This window comes from Nyctereutes procyonoides, unplaced genomic scaffold, assembly GCF_905146905.1.
Source record: "Nyctereutes procyonoides isolate TBG_1078 unplaced genomic scaffold, NYPRO_anot_genome, whole genome shotgun sequence".
NCBI lineage: Eukaryota > Metazoa > Chordata > Mammalia > Carnivora > Canidae > Nyctereutes > Nyctereutes procyonoides.
This window is the reverse complement of record NW_026575033.1, coordinates 6,172,570-6,186,603: the sequence shown is the minus strand read 5'-3', so window position 1 is coordinate 6,186,603 and position 14,034 is coordinate 6,172,570. Positions and strand designations below refer to the sequence as shown.

General features: G+C 40.2%; 1 protein-coding gene across 1 annotated transcript in view; it reads right to left on the bottom strand.

Annotated features, from left to right (window-relative positions):
- Positions 1–14,034, bottom strand: part of ATP8A2 (ATPase phospholipid transporting 8A2) — a 491,575-nt gene that overhangs the window by 420,648 nt on the left and 56,893 nt on the right. Inside the window, exons 7-10 of the mRNA XM_055317488.1 lie at positions 12,420–12,489; positions 11,257–11,384; positions 9,895–10,006; positions 208–373 (exon numbers count right to left, since the gene is read on the bottom strand). Coding sequence (XP_055173463.1) covers positions 208–373; positions 9,895–10,006; positions 11,257–11,384; positions 12,420–12,489 — 476 coding nt within the window. The remainder of the gene's footprint in view (positions 1–207; positions 374–9,894; positions 10,007–11,256; positions 11,385–12,419; positions 12,490–14,034) is intronic.

Below are 14,034 nucleotides of genomic sequence, written 5' to 3'. Positions count from 1 at the left end.
TGTTAAAAATACAATCATCTGAATATAAAACAACTCCATATGTCCATCTTCATTTCATCCCACAACTCCTAATCTTTCAAGAGGCTGGCCTTTTATACAGTAGCCAAAAGAATGAAGGATGGCATGGCCACCACACATAAACCATACTTTTCCAAAAGTGGTCCTACTTTTATCCTACTTCAACAGTCACTCCATCCTCACACTTACCCATCTTCTTGATGTACCAGTTCTTTCCACCTTGAGATCCATTCCAGTACAGGGCCCCCACTGAGCTCACCAAGGCCATGACCAAGAGGATGCCAAACAACACCAGGATCTGCACATTAGTCACTTTCTCAACATTCGATCTTTTGAGAGGTGCCTTTGTGGAATTCTGTACAATAGCATTGAAAGTGAATAAGAGTCATAGAACAGGCTTGAGTTAAAGAGTTGAGAGAAAAGGAGGTAAGTTAACCAAATTCAACAAATAAAAAATGAAAGAATGTACTTTTACCAAATAACCAGTGAAATTAAAACATGCACCATACTCCTGAATGAACAGTTAGTTTTGAATAAAGAACACATTTTGACTCCTCATGATTCAATCTGTACTTATTTACATTTTAGTATAAAATTAGCTACTTTTGCAATCACAGAAAACAAGTTCTAAATTACTTAAAATCAGTTTAAAAGAAATCAGAATGTTATTAATTCAAGAGACATTAGAAACTTAAAGATTCTGTACCATAAAAATCTAGACTGAATCTTCAAAGTAATATAATTCTATAATTAATATAGAAAGAACTATTTTTGCAGTATAGTTTCCTCTTAAAATTGAGAAAAAAAGACATACACAAACACATACACATAAAAAATGCAAAATAGGTGTTGACATCAATAGGTATCAAAATAAATGAATGGACAAAGTTCATTTGGAAAAATGTGTGTGAACAGGAAACAAGCAGGAAAGCTCTAGTGGTTGTGAGAAATATGAGTGCATTCTTGAATTATAAACAGAATGTTGACAGGAAAGTAAAACAAAAATGGAAGACAGCCTAACCATCTATAAAAATACATGCTGATTTCTCACGGCAGATGGGGAGACAATCCCAGCTGAAAGAGAATCCAGTATTGGCAAGTGAAATCAGAAAGATTCATTAAAGCCAGATTCAAGGACCTCTGCACATAGGTGGAAAATCTGAAACTATATCCTCTCAGTGTTGGAAAAGTCAATGGAATTAGTTTCACTAAATAGTTATGCACCTGAAGTCACTTTACTAAAAATTTTCTGATTGCCGTGGTGGGAAAAATGATGGTTCCCCAAATGATGGCCATGCCCTAATACCTGGATCCTGTAAATACATTATTTTACGTGATAAAAGGGGTTTTGCATATGTGATTAAATTAAGGGTACGACTGGGGCACCTGGGTGGCTCAGGTTGAGCATCTGACTCTTGGTTTTGGCTCAGGTCATGATCTCAGGGTCCTGGGATCAAGCCATGTGTCAGGCTCCACACTCAGCATGGAGTTTGCTTGTTCCTCTCCCTCTGTTCCTCCCTCCCTGTCACTTTTTCTCTCATTAAAAAAAAAAAAAGAAAAAGAAAGTTTAAATTAACAAAACTAAGGATATGACTTAGGGAAATTATCTTGGATTATGCAAGTGGGTCCAATTTAACCCACATAGACCTTTAAAAACAGAAAATGAAGAGATTCTTTCCTGGCTACAGTCAGAGGGAAATGTGGTTACACAAGAATAGCCCAAGAAATGCAATATGCCAGCTTTGGCAATGGAAAAAGACGGTCATGTGCCAAAAAATTCGGGCAGGGTTCAAGAAGACTGGAAGAGGCAGGAAAACAGATTCTCCTCTAGAACCTCCTAGAGTATCCTAGAAAGGAATGCTGCCCTATGGGCATCGTGATATGGATGAGACCCCTATCAGACTTCTGACCTACAGAACCGTAGCATGACAACTTCGTGCTATTTTAAGCTATCAATTTGTATAATTTGTTATGGCAGCAATAGGAAACTAACACAGTAACCCAGATGGTAATAATCCACTCCTGGAGGTGAACAGAGCCTGGATTAGATCAGAAGCCAAGAACTGGATAGGGGAAGATGGACACAGGAGCTTCAGTCTACAGGAGTCACAAACTGGTCTCTCTACTACTAACACCGATTTGCAAAAATCAGGTGATTTGAAAGCTTGAAAGGCACTAACCAGTCATACAAATGGTGCCTTGGGCAAAATTTAAGTCAGCACACTTCACTGTTCTCAACTTGTCTGATCGTTAAAAGAGCTAGGATGAAAATGTCTCCAAAAATTAAGAATATGAATAAAGTCACAACATGAAAATAAAATCAAATAAAAAGAGAGTGGAGATCCCTGGGTGGCTCAGCGGTTTAGTGCCTGCCTTCTGCCGTGATCCTGGAGTGATCCTGGAGTCCTGGGATCGAGTCCCACGTTGGGCTCCTTGCCTGGAGCCTGCTTCTCCCTCTGCCTGTGTCTCTGCCTCTCTCCCTCCCTCTCTCCCTCTCTCTCTCTCTCTCTCTCTCTCTCTCTGTGTGTGTGTGTGTGTGTGTGTGTCTCATGAGTGAATAAATAAAATCTTTAAATAAATAAAATAAAATAAAAAAAGAGAAGAATTCATCCCTAAGTTCCTTCGAGAAGCTCATACCACATCACTGAAACAGTTACCTGAATTCTATCCCCAAACCCACAAATACTACAATCGTGGCCTAGTTTTCTGCAGGGGCAGAGACATGTAAGAACCAGTTTAATGGCAGTTTTGAAATGTTTCAACATTTAAACAGAACAACAGCATCTTTCTTTATATTCACTTTTCTCCCTTTCACTTCAGTTCTTTGAATTATTTGTCCTTTACAGACTTTTTTAAAAAGTCCTTTAAACTTCTAAATGGAAATCTACTAGTGAAGGCTGATCCCTCAATCAAATCCCATCTACAGGCTGATGGGGACAACATACTACCTCTGCTCTCACGGAAGAAGCCAACATACCAGTTCCAAGAGTGCCTATCCCAAGCTTTTAAAACACATGATCTTATCATTTTTAACACACATTCACTGTAGGCACAGGTAGAAAAAAAATTATAATAAGCATCATTTCTATGACTCCATTAGTTCACCAGCTTCTGATCTTTTCCAGTGGTTGAGTCCTGGCCAGTTAACAAGGTTAGGACTCCTCCAATGTAAGAGCCCAAAACTTTATCACATGCACTTTGTAGAAAATCAACCTCTGCCTACTTACTCCCATTCCCTGAACATTTCAACTTGCAATGATGAGCAGGTAATGTTAAATTCAGACTAGCATTTTAAATTCTTCTATACAATTCTTAGAAAATATTGCTGCTTTTGAGTAATGGAGTTCTTAATAGAAATAAGCATCTTTCGAATAACATCTTTCATGAATATGTTAGTAATTATGTGAATCTATACACATGTTAAAACACATACAGTTATAATTATTTTTTTCTTTATTTATTTATGATAGTCACAGAGAGAGAGAGAGAGAGAGAGAGAGAGAGAGAGGCAGAGATACAAGCAGGCCCCATGCACCGGGAGCCCGACGTGGGACTCGATCCCGGGTCTCCAGGATCGCGCCCTGGGCCAAAGGCAGGCGCCAAACCACTGCGCCACCCAGGGATCCCCCCACATACAGTTATATAGCCAAAAAAAAGTTTTGATTATTTTTATCACTATTAAAATTCATGGTTTGTTAATTTAACAAAATTTTAATCGTGATAAAAGTAATCAAAACTTGAATTAATTGGCTATATATAATTCCAGAATCATCCCTATTGTCATTTAGGTTTCTTAGAATGTTTTGCTATTACAAACAGCCATTAAACTAGTGCTTATAAGCGTATTTAATTAAAACTTTACTCATAGTTACAAAAAAAAAAAGAAAAGCCAAAAATGTTAGAGGCTGAAAAGTTTATAACAGATCTGAATTCTATACACTTTTGCCCTCCTAAGAAAGTAGTCAGTAGAGTAGTGAGAACGTGTACTCAAGAGTCAGACTGGAGGGAGGGGCAAGATGGCGGAAGAGCAGGGTCCCCAAATCGCCTGTCCCCACCAAATTACCTAGATAACCTTCAAACCATCCTGAAAATCTACGAATTCGGCCTGAGATGTAAAGAGAGACCAGCTGGAATGCTACAGTGAGAGGAGTTCGCGCTTCTATCAAGGTAGGAAGACGGGGAAAAAGAAATAAAGGAACAAAAGGCCTCCGAGGGGGAGGGGCCCGCGAGGAGCCGGGCTGAGGCCGGGGCGAGTGTCCCCAGGACAGGAGAGCCCCGTCCCGGAGGAGCAGGAGCTGCACCAACCTTCCCGGGCGGGCGGAAAGGGGCTCGCTGGGAGTTAGAGCAGGACCCAGGAGGGCGGGGATGCCCTCGGGCTCCCGGGGACACTGACAGACACCTGCGAGCGCAGGGGAGTGCTCCGAGCTCCCTAAGGGCTGCAGCGCGCACGGAGGGACCGACCGGAGCAGCTCGGAGGGGCTCGGGAGCGGCTCCAGGGAGGGAGCTGCAGGGCGGGAGCGCGAATCCACCAGCGCAGGCCCCGGAGCACAGGGCGCCGGGACACAGCCCAGGATCCGGCCTCCCCCGGGACAGGCAGAGGCCGGGAGGGCCCAGGACAGCGAGGACGCTCCTGCCCCGAGCTGAGCAGATCAGCGGCCCCGCCCCGGAGCCTCCAGGCCCTGCGGACGGAGAGCCGAGAGCCCCGAGCCCCATAGTTCCTGCGGAGGCTGAATCCAGGCTTCCAGAGCTGCCATAGCCACTGGGGCTGTTCCTCCTGGGGCCCGACGGGGTAAACAACCCCCGCTGAGCCCTGCAGCAGGCAGGGGCAGAGGAGCTCCCCCAAGTGCTAACACCTGAAAATCAGCGCAGCAGGCCCCTCCCCCAGAAGACCAGCTAGAGGGACCAGTGATACTCCCCCGTGTTCCAATACAGCTTGTTTTTGGCCACTCTGCACTGAGCAAAATGACTAGAAGGAAAACCTCACTTCAAAAGAAAGAATCAGAAACAGCCCTCTTTCCCACAGAGTTACAAAATCTGGATTACACTTCAATGTCAGAAAGCCAATTCAGAAGCACCATTATACAGCTACTGGTGGCTCTAGAAAAAAGCATTAAGGACTCACGAGACTTCATGACTGCAGAATTTAGATCCAATCAGGCAGAAATTAAAAATCAATTGAATGAGATGCAATCCAAACTAGAAGTCCTAACGACGAGGGTTAACGAGGTGGAAGAACGAGTGAGTGACATAGAAGACAAGTTAATGGCAAAGAGGGAAACTGAGGAAAAAAGAGACAATCAATTAAGGGACCATGAAGACAGATTAAGGCAAATAAATGACACTCTAAGGAAGAAAAACCTACGTTTAATTGGGGTTCCCGAGGGCGCCGAAAGGGACAGAGGGCCAGAATATGTATTTGAACAAATCCTAGCTGAAAACTTTCCCAATCTGGGAAGGGAAACAGGCATTCAGATCCAGGAAATAGAGAGATCCCCCCCTAAAATCAATAAAAACCGTTCAACACCTCGACATCTAATAGTGAAGCTTGCAAATTCCAAAGATAAAGAGAAGATCCTTAAAGCAGCAAGAGACAAGAAGTCCCTGACTTTCATGGGGAGGAATATTAGGGTAACAGCAGACCTCTCCACAGAGACCTGGCAGGCCAGAAAGGGCTGGCAGGATATATTCAGGGTCCTAAATGAGAAGAACATGCAACCAAGAATACTTTATCCAGCAAGGCTCTCATTCAAAATGGAAGGAGAGATAAAGAGCTTCCAAGACAGGCAGGAACTGAAAGAATATGTGACCTCCAAACCAGCTCTGCAAGAAATTTTAAGGGGGACTCTTAAAACTCCCCTTTAAGAAGAAGTTCAAGTAACTCTGAACGTGAATGGGCTTAATGACCCCATCAAAAGGCGCAGAGTTTCAGACTGGATAAAAAAACAGGACCCATCTATTTGCTGTCTACAAGAGACTCATTTTAGACAGAAGGACACCTACAACCTGAAAATAAAAGGTTGGAGAACCATTTACCATTCAAATGGTTCTCAAAATATACCCTAAAAACTACAGAACACTTCTGAAAGAAATTGAGGAAGACACAAAGAGATGGAAAAATATTCCATGCTCATGGATTGACAGAATTAATATTGTGAAAATGTCAATGTTACCCAGGGCAATTTACACGTATAATGCAATCCCTATCAAAATACCATGGACTTTCTTCAGAGACTTAGAACAAATTATTTTAAGATTTGTGTGGAATCAGAAAAGACCCCAAACAGCCAGGGGAATTTTAAAAAAAGAAAACCATATCTGGGGGCATCACAATGCCAGATTTCAGGTTGTACTACAAAGCTGTGTTCATCAAGACAGTGTGGTACTGGCACAAAAACAAACATATAGATCAATGGAACAGAACAGAGAACCCAGAAGTGGACCCTGAACTTTATGCTCAACTAATATACGATAAAGGAGGAAAGACGATCCACTAGAAGAAAGACAGTCTCTTCAATAAATGGTGCTGGGAAAATTGGACATCCACATGCAGAAGAATGAAACTGGACCACTCTCTTGCACCATACACAAAGATAAACTCAAAATGGATGAAAGATCTAAATGTGAGACAAGATTCCATCAAAATCCCAGAGAAGAACTCAGGCAACACCCTTTTTGAACTTGGCCACAGTAACCGGAGAAGGACAAACAGTGTATGTTCTCATTCATTTGGGGAATATGAATAATAGCGAAAGGGAATATATGGGAAGGGAGAAGAAATGTGTGAGAAATATCAGAAAGGGAGACAGAACATAAAGACTTCTAACTCTGGGAAATGAACTAGGGGTGGTGGAGGGGGAGGAGGGTGGGGGGTGGGGGGTGGGGGTGAATGGGTGACGGGCACTGAGGGGTACACTTGACGGGATGAGCACTGGGTGTTATTCTGTATGTTGGTAAATTGAACACCAATAAAAATTAATAATAATAAAAAAAAGAGTCAGACTGCCTAGGTTTGAATCCCAAATCACTCTTACTGGGTGGGTGTATAACTTCATTAACTTACTTAGACACCTGGTCTCATTGTCCTCATCTAAAAAGGAACACAATAATAGCATCTTCCTCACAGGGCCACTATGAAGAATAAATGAGTTCATATATGCAGATTACTTAGAACAAGGTATGTGGGCACTAAATATTTGCTATAATTAAGGTGATGATACCTTTTCCCCATTAAATCAACCAGTAGAAACAGTAATATTAAAAATATTTCCAAGTGTAACTACAGTGAACTTGAAATAAGGGAACTTTGAAGAGTAGAAGACAGGTAAGAGTTTACAGAACAAACAAAAAAAGTAGAAGAACCCTAAAGTAATGGTGCTTCCTCTCCATGGTTGAGCAGAACAAGTACAGACAAAAAAAATATTATTTCACAAACAGGATAGCTTCCAGCTCTACATGTTCTATTATATTCCTCTTGAAAGCTCATTATTTTTACTTCGTGTTTCAGTTCTAAAGGCACAGCAAGTTTAGCGCAGATGTTTCTGGGGCTTTCCGTCATTCTATATACTATTAATTCTATACATATAAGCCTTGCACAGGCTTATCACATGCAGGTGCAAAGAGAAGTGCCTATCTCACTCACGAGATATAAACTTCCATGAGGTAATTCTGTGCATGCCTTGCTCACTGAAAAGATGATGAGATCATTTTTAGGTGTGACTTAATTATCTCTTACACCTTAGCTAGAAAGCTGTACTTCCAGTGTCATCCTGAAAAAAACAACTGGTATACAAGGAACCTTGGAGAGTGGTTAAATTTGTAATATGCACAATCTCAAAACAGGTCTTGTGGCCCACTTAAATGTAAGCCAAGTCTTTGTCGGACACTTCATCATAAAAACTGAAGTGACATGTGAGTGGAGCTCCAACTATCAGACATAGCTGCTGGCACTGGCCTGGGAGGTCAGAGAATTCTTACTAGATGGAGAGCACTAAACCATTCAAGATAAAGCCTCCACATACAAGCTGCTCAGAACCAACAAATTTTAAACTTTCCAATCAGCTCTGAACCAGCAGGAAGGACAGATGAGACACATTTCAGATATACTCAATCATCCTGATCCAACCAAGAGGGGCCTGAGCATTCACCAACTATTTGTTCTCTCAGATGCAATGGATCTCCACCCTGGCGCACAGACTCCCTCTGCAGCCATTCCAACACACCCTCCCATCCCAGGACCAAAAATTCTCCATGTCCTCATCCTCCTTCCAGAGCTTTTCATCCTGCTGAGGGCACTCTTTCCCTGAAGCCCCTTGAGCAGAAGATGTTCCAGTGAAGACTCACATGTCTTGGAATCTGAAGCTGGTAGTACTTCTGACACTTTATGCCTCTGATGCCGTGTTAAAACATTCACTCATGAAATTCATGCCATTTGGCTACACTGCCTTCTGACTCTTCCCTCAATAAAGCTACCAACCTCTCAGCCACAACCCTCACCCTCTGAAGAGGTGAGCAGTTAGCTTATGGTATCCATCTTGGCCTTGGCTCTGCCATTATCCATCTTCAAAATCTCAGCACTGAGCACAGATGCATTGTCTTCTCAGTCCTTTACTTCCCAGCATGAAATGGCCTCCTAGCATTAGCTCTACCATTAGCTTCTACTCCCATGGCTCACTCCCTGGTCTTTTCACCCCCAGAAACTCCAAGACAAGCACCTTACACACTGATCAACCTGTCGTGAGGCAACTCCAACAGTCTAAATGTCACAAGTCTCTGAAGCTTTCTCATGCCCACCATCTCCCACACTCCCCACCACTCACCACCCTGTCTATATTGCATTTCCAAGCTGGGGTAAACATAGGGTCTATCACCTCATCTAAAATAATGAACATTTAACTCTCTCCTCCTCCATCATCTTACCTCAAACAGTGTACCAACACAAGAACCTCCCTCTATAACACTCCATCTAAGATGGGTTTTGAGCATCTAGTCAACTAACAGCCCCAACCCTGGGTTGTTTGGCCCTTCTGTAAACATCTACAGCACTTTGTCATGACACATACTGCAGTAATCATTCTACATGGTAATTCCTTATTCTGCGTGGCTCCCAGAAGTTGAGAGCTGAGCCTTTCACTACTGTATCCACACAGCCTACTTCAAGACTTGGTTCAACACAGTCAAATACATGCTTTGGAAGTGATTAAAAAAAAAGAGAGAGCAGACAAGCTCAAAAGCTGATTCTCATGAATAGCAACCATTAGCAAAATAAGATCCAAAAGATACCAAAGAAATATAAGAAATGACACATTGGGACACTGATTTATACAGAATTTCAAAAGTTGTCTGGCAAAATATATCATAATACAAATGAGGGCTGCTATAAATTCACAAATCATTTAAAAATCATTAACAGGGAGAAAGAGCAAAATCATTTTAACTTAATTTTTTTGTGTGTATGAAGAATAAACATTAGTTCAAAAATAACTGATTTTAAATTGCCGATGATTCAATTAAAATAACTGTACTATAAAATCCTAATTTGTGGGGTGAGGAAGAGAAGCAGAGAAATAAAGAAGTTAGAATGAATCCCCACTTAAGTCCAGAGGATAAGCTAGAACTGATTGTCCCCCTAAATCTGAAAAATTAAGACCATTGATATTTCAAGCAAGAGGTAACAAACATCTGATACAATAATGGAAATCCAGGAAAAACTACCCCAGCATCAGAAATAATAGGTACTTCCTTTCTAAATTTAGGTTCACAGACAAACTTGAACTCCCTAAATGCAGTATCTGTATTTGCACGCTCTACTCCATAAAAATGGAAAGAAAAAAATAAAGACTGAAATCAGCATTGTTTTTCAGCATAGAAATGTTTTACCTGCATGAGTTTGGTGTCGTGTCCAGTATAAACAACTATGCCAAAGACCCACTGAGTATTTCTAAGCTGTGTACCTCTTAATAAGATCTGGTCAGGCCCAAGGGGAACAGGGCTAAAAATAAGAAACAACATTTATATTTAATGATAGTTTGATAAATGAGCATGAGCTTTCCCCCTTAAACATAAACCCACAATTAACCAATTAATTCGATCATATCTTTTAGTCAAATTTGAACTGTTTCACTGAGACATAGGAGCAATAAAGGTTACCACTGCCTTCATCTACCAAAAAAAAAAAGACCCACAAAAATATTTTATCCTATCAATTCATCACTACAAAAAAAATATATGTATATATTATTATCATATATTGTTTTCTTAGAAAATGTTAGAGGGATTTGTATTCTTTTATAACCTAGTTATAGAACTCCACACCCAAAAAAGAAATTGCTAAAATAACCAGAAGCTTATTCATTTAGAAAACTCAGTTTAGTTTTTAGACTATAAAGCTAGAATATCAAATTTGTCAAGGATGACTTAATGGTTAAATAAAGGGCTGAGTGATAATTTAGAAATTCAAAATGGCTCTGCATGCTAAATGAAAACCAAGAAAGCAGTCACAACTGCCATAGTTATTTTGGGTTGATTCCCACAGTCAGGTCCTTCCCTTTGGGTCTGTTCAAAATATAAAGGTGGGAAGAATCGGTAAGGAGCATACAGATTAAAGACAGGCAGAAGGAAGAAACTGCACCCCAACATAATGACAAAAATGACTCTCCAACAATCAAACAAATGCCAAGAGGACGAAGACAACAGAATAGAGACCACAGGGCAGTGAATATTCCAAAGGAAGAGTAATTGCTGTTCCTTCCACTCAATAAAAACAAATGCTCTTAGAAGAATGCTAGCCAAAGGAAAAAAAAGATATTTCTCTAATAAACAGATTAGCTCTTATAGACCTGACATGCTTCCCTTCTGCTTTTCTAGAAAGTTTTATGCAGCCCAAACCACCTCTCCTTCCTGGTAGGTAAATACACACAGAAAAACAGTCAGTGCCGATAATCTCATTACAGACCCAGGCTGTTTTTATTGACAAAAATCAGTTTTTTCCTTAAATTTAAGGGAAAAAAGGTTTATATTGATGGAAATTGTGCTTCAGGAAAAGCTCAGTCTCTCATATCTAAGCTAAACCAAGAAATTTCACAGTTTTAAAATATTATGAAATCAAAAAAACAAACTGATATTTTACCTAGGTTCCCGTAATTCCTGGTCCCATTTAAGAACTAACTAACTAACTAACTAACTAACTAACTAAATAAATAAATAAATAAATAAAACGAAGAAAAACTAAAGTGTTATTACCTTTTCCCATCAACATGCAGGTTTCCAGTGAAGTCATAGAGGTGGCGGTTGGGTCCCTCACATTCTATAGTTCCAGATAACTTCATCAATACTTCCCTTGTTTGCATGTCAGCAGTGTGACTTAAACCCTAAAACATTAAACCAAAAGAGGAAACTGAATACAATCTTCCAGGGTTAAAGACAACATTCAGCATCCCCATTGCTAATCCAAAGGAAATAATGTATCATCTAAAACAGGAGTAACTGGGAAAGCTAACAAATCAAGCTCACAGACCCTCAATATAGACTTCCAGGCAGCCTTTGCCACAGCACCTAATGTAAAAGTTTACAAAGAATTTAATGAAGTGCAAAGATCCTCCCACTATGTTGGGAACATCCATGTTCAAGGAACCACATACTCAAGCACCTTGCACAGAGCACTCTATTAGCTCTACTTTAATACAAACACAAAAACATTTATAAAAACAGAATAAAGAATTCTTTTAATATAGTATTTTATTCATATCAGTATTATACTAATACTTAGCAATTCTTTAAACAAACAAACAAACAAAATCTACCTAAATCAAGTATCTAAGGTAGAAAAGAAAGACAGGTGCACAGAACTATCAAATTCAACTTTATGTAACAGAAAATTTAAATGCCAAGTGCTTAAAATTCATATTATAGTAAAGAACATTTTTCATTCTAGAATTAAAATATATAGTAAGAACAGCTTTAAGGCTGTACTTCTATATAGAAATTTTGTGTCTAATACATTACTCTCTAGAATTAAAGTCTCAGTTACAACAACAATGTAAAGTAAGGTGTCCAGAGCTTGTCTAGAGCATCTCTCCATATAGCTGATGCCTTTTTCACCACATGGCTCAACCTAGATGATGGGATCTCTTTCCCCCTGCACTAACAGACACAGATCTAAGACATAAATTAAGGCAAGATACCCTTTGTAATCCATACATGAGTGAAGCTCACTTTTTCTAACTCTGCTGTCCCTCTCAAGGGGTTCCCATCATACTAAAGGCACGTGCTTCCCATGGGTTCCATTACGGTTAAGGCATAACTCTAACAGACCATTTTTCTCTAGAAAAAGACTAACTAGTACAGCAGACCAAATTCACAGCTTGGACCTCCATAACAACACAAGTCATAAAAGATTACTTTACCTGACGTATTTTAAGGTTCGTCTCCCCATCTAGATTAGCTGTTTCAACATAACACATTGCCTGAGGTTCACTATGGAGAGAGAAATTTAAAAAGTCAAAGTTTAGTAATGTCTCCTCCACAAATTCATAGCTCACAAAGTCTCTACCATGGAAATTGTGTCTGCTGACTGGCCTTCAACAACCTTTGTAGTAAGTGACCAGAAAGACACTCGTCTCTGAGGCTCAACACCAACACAAAGTTGTTTGCCCCATGATCCACCTTTATGGCCCCCATATAATGGCAACTTGAACTTAGGTAGCAGAAATAACTGAAAAAGAATGAGAAGAGGACTGGTGGGTTAAGGGAAACACAGTATGTGCCAACTCAGACCCCACTACTGTGTTTGAGTGACACTTAGAGTCTGAGACTTGGCCTGCTCCTGACCAAAAGAGCTACCCTAGACACAGCTGGTACAAACACATCCTTTGAAAAACATTACAGCCAGAGTTCAGGAATGAAGACACAGGCTTGGCAGGCTTTGTCTTCCTGGCACCTTCTACTATGTCAACAGGTAACTTTTTTTAATCAAAACGCCTAATTTTAAGGACAGAACACTCGAAGAATAACAATAAGCATGACAGGGGTGCCTGGGTGGCTCAGTTGGTTAAGTGTCTGCCTTCAGCTCAGGTCATGATCTCAGGGACCTGGAATAGAGCCATGTTGTCAGGCTCTCTGCTCAGCGAGGAGTCTGCTTCTCTCTCTCCCTCTGCCACTTCCCCTGCTCATGCTTTCTTTCTCTCTCAAATAAATAAAAAAATCATTTTTTTTAAGAAAAGCAATAATAATGGCAGATACTGTGTATTGCTACCTCCAATCATCGAGGTTAGATGCAGAGTTAGTGGTTAAGAGAATGGAGTTTGCAACCCACTGGCTAAGTTAAAAATCCCCTACTGCTACCTTTATAAGCTGTATGGACTTGGAAGTTGTTTAATATCTATTTTCTCGTGCATAAAGTAGGGATGGCAAGGGTTTGGAGGAAGATTAGATGGGATGATGTACTCAGCGGACTGCTTAGCACAATGTACAGACTCAAACACTAATAAGCATCCTGAAAACACCCTATCCACTCAAACAAACTCATATTAGAACTAGGTTTTCTGAGGGTTACAGTGAAAACTCATACACCAAACTGTCAAGTGATCCACATTTCACTATTTCTGTTGTTACCAATCAATAGGGATAAATATGAGTCCTGCTGTATGTATATGGTGCTTTTCCTTCTTTATAGGCCTGGGATCCTATTTTTAAACCTTTTATCTCGAGCAGAAAATTCATGCTAAGGCATTAAAAAAATGTAAAATCAAATCCAATGAAAGAAACACTGTCTGCATTCAAAGAAAATGCCAACAGTATGAGTATCTAGGATTCCCAGCAGCATATAAACACAGAAGTTTTAGTCTTAGCATAAAATTTAATTTTGAACTCATAAAAAGAAGTTTATTCATGTCCTAATTGTAGCATACCCTCTTTGATATATACTTTTATATATCAAGCCAAGGAAAAGTCAAGGACTGCACGGTCCATTATTCATGTCACTTAGTGATTGGTGATACCTTTGCAGCACAAAATTACCTG